This window comes from Protopterus annectens, chromosome 11.part0 (genome assembly GCF_019279795.1).
Source record: "Protopterus annectens isolate FY-2018-M chromosome 11.part0, PAN1.0, whole genome shotgun sequence".
Lineage (NCBI taxonomy): Eukaryota > Metazoa > Chordata > Ceratodontiformes > Protopteridae > Protopterus > Protopterus annectens.
Genome location: NC_056745.1, coordinates 55770026 through 55776025, shown reverse-complemented (window position 1 = coordinate 55776025; position 6000 = coordinate 55770026). Strand labels below are relative to the sequence as shown.

The following is a 6000-nucleotide window of genomic DNA, read 5'->3' as shown; positions in this document are numbered from 1 at the left end:
TTTTATGCTATGTTGGAATAAAGTGTGTTTTTAGAAAAGCAGCTCCTGAGGAATTTGTACATACAGCGTATTTGATTTCCGTATTGGTTTTCTTGATTCTGATGTATGTAAGAAAAGGATAGCATTGTGTTTTTGTGCATAGATGCCTGTTTGTATGGCACAGCTATTAATGTAGTCAGTATTTATCTGTTTGCAGAATGCTGTCAAAGTCATCGACAGGTATAAGTTTGATTTAGGACATTGTGGTTTAAGGGAACTGGTTAGTTATGTGGGAAATCACTCTTTAATTGATCTATTTCTAAAGCCTGGCATACTCTACCTAGCTACCTGACTTCTAATAGCTCTGCCACACAATTAAAAAACACTTGAAAACACACTATATGGATAACTGGTCACACTCCAGTGACTCCCCAGGGTAAACTACTACTGTATAATGTAATATTTGTAACATCTATAGTACTAACCCCTTTTGCATTTTTTACGGTCCCAATAATCAGTACTTTATTTTTCATTCTCTCTAGTCACTATGCTAGTCCACACAGCTGTGATTTCTTCTTTAGCGATACGTTAGTTGAGATGTTTTTTCACTCTGTTACTTGTGTTATTGGAGCTGCTATCTGCTATGTACTGCATGCTATTCTTGTATTTTGTCCTATTTGTTTATTCCCATTTTATGCATATATGTTATCTGTAACCTTTCTCCCTGGGCCTTCGCTGAAAACAGACCTGTGTCCAGTTGGACTATCCTGGTAAACAAATGTAAAATAAAAAATAAATAAATAAGAGTGATAATGGGAATTGTTTCAAGTCCAAATTGTACAGTAAGCCTACATTTTGTAATTATGCCCAGTTTACAAGTAATCATTCTTACTGAATAAAACATAATATAGCCAAGGGACAATATGTGAGATTATACTGTTTGACATCAGATGATTATGTGTTTCAACAGGAGATAAACAGCGTATGTAAATTATTGCTGGACTGACAATACCCATTAAAATTAGTTGAAGAGGTTGGTTTGGAAACTGCAGGAAACAGACACAAGAAGTTTGCATCCATTTTATGGGGTGGTATAGTACCTTCCAAGAATACAGTAAGAACAGCAATAATCACTTGACTTTTGGTAGAGCCATGTGTGTGCCTTTTCCTATGGAAAGCTCAGATATTAGAACTATTTTGTCCATACTGTGAGGTATTTTTGATAATTTTACAGATTCTAAAGATAAAACTGATAGACACCCAAGTTTTTAATTGCAAAGGGAGAAAGGCTATTAAAAAGTATTTTAAAACATGTAAAAAAGTGGTTAAATCTAATAAACCTAATGGTATGGTACCCTGTCGGCAATGTAAATTTTGTAAATGTATATAAAGTGGGAAGTTTGTTATATTAAGTGACAGGACATTGCATTGCAAGGGTCATTTTATGTGTAATATGAAAGGAATTGTTTATTTGACTACATGAGCTGTATGTCCAGATTTTTACATTGATAAGACAACTAACTAATTAAATAAATAAAAATAGATTTTCCAACATTATCATTCTATGCACTGTCTAATCATAAGATGACTTGCAAAAATCTTAACAAGTTTATGTCTTTTTCTAGGAAAGGTAGATACTGACAACAGAGGTGGAGACTGGCATAATCAACTTTTGTGTAGAAAACCGTTTTGTTAGCTAGATTTCTGAGCTGATCAGCCACCTGGTCTCAATGATTATTTGTCAATTGTGTTTTGAATTGTAAGTATAATATTAATAAAGGTGTTCAACATTTTAACGTTTAATATAATTTATATTCATTACTTATTCATAAGATCCGGCTGCGGTGGTGCAGCGGTTAGCATTGTCGCCTCACAGCAAGAGGTCCTCTGGTTTGATTCTCTGCTGGAGCACCTTCTGTGCAGAGTCTGCATGTCCTCCCTGCATCGAGTGAATTTTAAAGACATGCAGGTAGATGCGTGTGCCTTCTGTGAAGGTTGGGCACCAGGCTGGCAACTCGACACCGTAAAAACGCCACTGTCAATAAATCTGCGGACTGAGGATCCACTGTGGCGACCCATAACACAGTCCTGCAATGGATGAAAGAGCTCAATTAAAAGGTTATCACTGGATTGTGACTGTGCTGGATTTCATTTATTTATTTTTTTTGTGTGTTACAGTTGTTAAATAAGGACTATTTATGACTGGAATGACATAAAGCACCACTGCAGCAAAGAGTAATAGTTGACAAACATTCTTTAAACAGAATACATGCATGTTTGTGCATCACCAAACAGCAAGAAAAGCATAATAAATAGAGATTAACTCTAAATGACTGATCACTGGCACCAATGCAGGGGGCATATCAAAGAAGGATGAGGTAAGAGCTGCTGATGTCAACATCTAGGTCAATGTGGGAACTACAGAAGTTGAAAGTATACACTCCCAAGTTGGCCACTAACCTTGATAACAAGGTCAAAGGGTTGCTAGATGACCTGAAGGGAATCAGGCCAGAGAGAGCAATTTACAACTAAAATTGAAAAGAGTGGTAATGGCAGTGCTTGGAAGACCCAATACTAATGTTAAGGGTAAGACCTGGAACCCTGTGTGCTGGACTTGGAAGAAGGCCTGACACACATTTTTGTAACCCACAAGGGATGACTGTGGCCTGTGGAGTCCAACAAATGAAAAAGAATGGCACCTTAGGGTCCTGAGTTCCAGTTTACCGTCTGTAGAACCTACTGTCTCTAAACAGAGGGAAACACTGTGGGGGGGGGGGGGTTACAGACGTCTGAGACACACTACCAACCACCTGAATAGAACCAGAAATAACTACATCTTACTTGCCTGCACTTGTTCAATGTGCAATTTTTTTTTTTTTTTTGCTATTTTGGAAGACACCTGTGGTTTTCTTTTAGGAGATAGTGGACAGAAGAAAGATTCTTGGATGTACCTCTGAAGCTGATCAGAGCTTCTCCAGCTCCAACATGTTACTTCCTTCTTCGAGTGTAAACTTCTTGATGGTGTAGAAATGTAGCTCTGTTTATGACGTGTGCCTCACAGAGGCACTTCACACACTTGCTGAAAAGCAAAGGATTACAATAACAGCAGCACAGACACTAAGACACAGCAGAAACTACTAATGCAGTTTAACTACAAAATGGATGCCAAAACCACAGAGAAAAGGAGCCTGTCAAAAAATAAGAAATTTGAAACAATAAAATTAAGCATATAATTCAGCAAGTAAAAGGAAGAATCTGTCCTATAAAATATTTAAAATGAGAAGAAAATGTTTTTTTTTTTCTCTTTTTCAGTGCCAGTGACTGCTGCTTCACAAAGCATGCAGCCATCTCACTGGGAACAAATTCTTTAATACATGTTACTAAAATGAGGCCGCAAACAAATTTTAATAGTAAATATTTCTCTGCAAAACAGAATTAAATGTGCACTAATTCTGACTGAGTGAGCTATCAACAGCGTTAAATTTTTAATTTGTAACCCAAACAGGTAAAAAAAAATCCTGTACATTGTGCATGCCTCACCTTGTTCCACCCCCATCAATTGTCAGCACACGAATACCTCGGCCCTTTACAGGGTTCGCATAGCCAATAATAGCCAACATTTCACTCACAGCAGCCTGAAGAGTTTCATCTTTTGCTTCTCTCAGTCTCAGTATGCAAGGCAGTATCTTTTCCTTAATACAAGAAATAATGCTTAGAATTAGTCTGATTCCTTAGGCAGGGTCTGGAGAGAAAAAACAAAATAAGAGACATACAATGCTATACATCACATCCTAATATACATCACATCCTAAGCTTTAGGACACAGTAACAGTGAAAAGTATAGGTCTAGTGATCCAGGCCTTTATGAAAGCCTGTCTGTATAAACATATCATTAAGACTAAAAATTAAGGGCAACATATGCACAGATGAAGGACTCTAAATGGTATTACGCTTGGGGAAGTATGCTACATTAAGCAGCAACTTCACACCCAAATCTAAAAATAGCCTACAATTCTCATTCACTACATATTGGTACTGAGTGCAAATGTAAAACTACTAAGCGACTGAATTAACCATTAAAGTCAATGTGGCTATGCAGCAAAGAACCACAGCTCTAGCTACATCTTTAGGTTGGAACTTGCACTGCAGGCCTTATGTGATGTACACCTGAAATGCTTGCAGTGCCAGTCTCGGCAGAAAGGTAGAACACTACTCGCTATCAAGACGAAGTGTGATGCACGGAGAACTGCTTACCTGCACAGTACTGTGTAGTGTCCATTGATCCCTTCCTCAAACTGCACTCGGGTAACATAGTCCAACAATACAGCCCTTCCAGTATTTCTGAAGTTAAACATGCAGAGTAGTGTTATTGCAAGCACTATTATGACTGACAAACAGATGGAAACTACAGTTGTGTAAATAAACTTATCATAATGGTAGGTGTTCAAATGATCACTGCTGCAGTAGCCTTAGCTATATGGGTTATACCCTACTAAGAGCAACTTCCACATGATCAAACAGGCAGCTTGAGTTTGCCTACATGTGTGCGTGTGTGTGTGTGTGTGTGTGTGTGTGTGTGTGTGTGTGTGTGTGTGTGTGTGTGTGATTTTATATATGCATACGTATATGTGTATATATATATATATATATATATATATATATATATATATATGACACACACACACACACACACACACACACACACACACACACAGTGGATATAAAAAATGTACACACCCTTGTTAAAATTCTAGTTTTTTGTGACGAGACCACAATAAATCATTTCAAAACTTTTCCCACCTTTAATATAACCTATAACCTGTACAATTCAATTGAAAAACAAATAAATCTGTTAGGGGAAAATATAAAAATAAAAAAACATACAATAAGCTGGTTGCATAAGTGTGCACACCCTTCAACTAATACTTTGTTGAAGCACCTTTTGATTTAATTATAACAGTCAGTCTTCTTGGGTAGGAGTCTATCAGAATGGCACATCTTGACTTGGCAATATTTACCCACTCTTCCTTGCAAAAGCGCTCCAAATCTGTCAGATTGCGAGGGCATCGCTTGTGCACAGCTCTCTTCAGGTCACCCCACAGATGTTCTATTGGATTTAGGTCTGGGCTCTGGCTGGGCCATTCCAAAACTTTAATTTTCTTTTGGTGATGCCATTCTTTTGTTGATTTGGATGTATGCTTGGGGTCATTGTCGTGTTGAACGGTGAAATTCCTCTTCATCTTCAGCTTTCTAGCAGATGCCTTAAGGTTTTGGGCCAAAAGTGACTGGTATTTGGAACTGTTCATAATTCTCTCCACCTTGATTAAAGCCCCAGTTCCAGCTGAAGAAAAGCAACCCCAAAGCATGATACTGCCACAACCATGGTTCACCGTGGGCATGGTGTTCTTTTGGTGATGCGAAGTGTTGTTTTTGCTCCAAACTTACCTTTTGGAATTGTGGCCAAAAAGTTCAACCTTGGTCTCATCAGACCATAACACATTTTCCCACATGCTTTTGGGAGACTATGTATTGTTTTGCAAATTTTAGCCGGGCCTGGATGTTTTTCTGTGTAAGAAAAGGCTTCCGTCTTGCAAACCTACCCCATACCCCAGACATATGGAGAATACGGGAGACTGTTGTCACATGTAGTATACAACCAGTACTTGCCAGCCATTCTTACAGCTCCTTCAGTGTTGCTGTAGGTCTCTTGGCAGCCTCCCTGACCAGTTTTCATCTGGTCTTTTCATCAGTTTTAGAGGGACGTCCAGTTCTTTGCAAGGTCACTGTTGAAACATATTTTCTCCACTTTTTGAGGACGGTCTTCACTGTGTTCCATGGTATATCCAATGCTGTGGAACTTTTTTTTGTACCTTTCTCCTGACAGATACCTTTCAACAATGAGATCCCTTTGAGGCTTTGTAAGCTCTCTGGAAACCATGGCTTTTTCTGTAGCAGGCAACTGAGTAAATGTCAGGAAAATCCTTCTAGGACAGCTGACCTTTATTTGGGGTTAATCAGAGT

At 38.4% G+C, this 6000-nt stretch overlaps 1 protein-coding gene across 5 annotated transcripts in view; it reads right to left on the bottom strand.

Moving 5' to 3' along the window:
* The window catches only part of PNPLA8 (patatin like phospholipase domain containing 8), a 365367-nt gene that overhangs the window by 285108 nt on the left and 74259 nt on the right, over positions 1–6000 (bottom strand). For all 5 annotated transcript variants that reach the window (XM_044087422.1, XM_044087420.1, XM_044087423.1 and 2 more), the window contains one exon: positions 3520–3671. In XM_044087422.1, coding sequence (XP_043943357.1) covers positions 3520–3671 — 152 coding nt within the window. The remainder of the gene's footprint in view (positions 1–3519; positions 3672–6000) is intronic.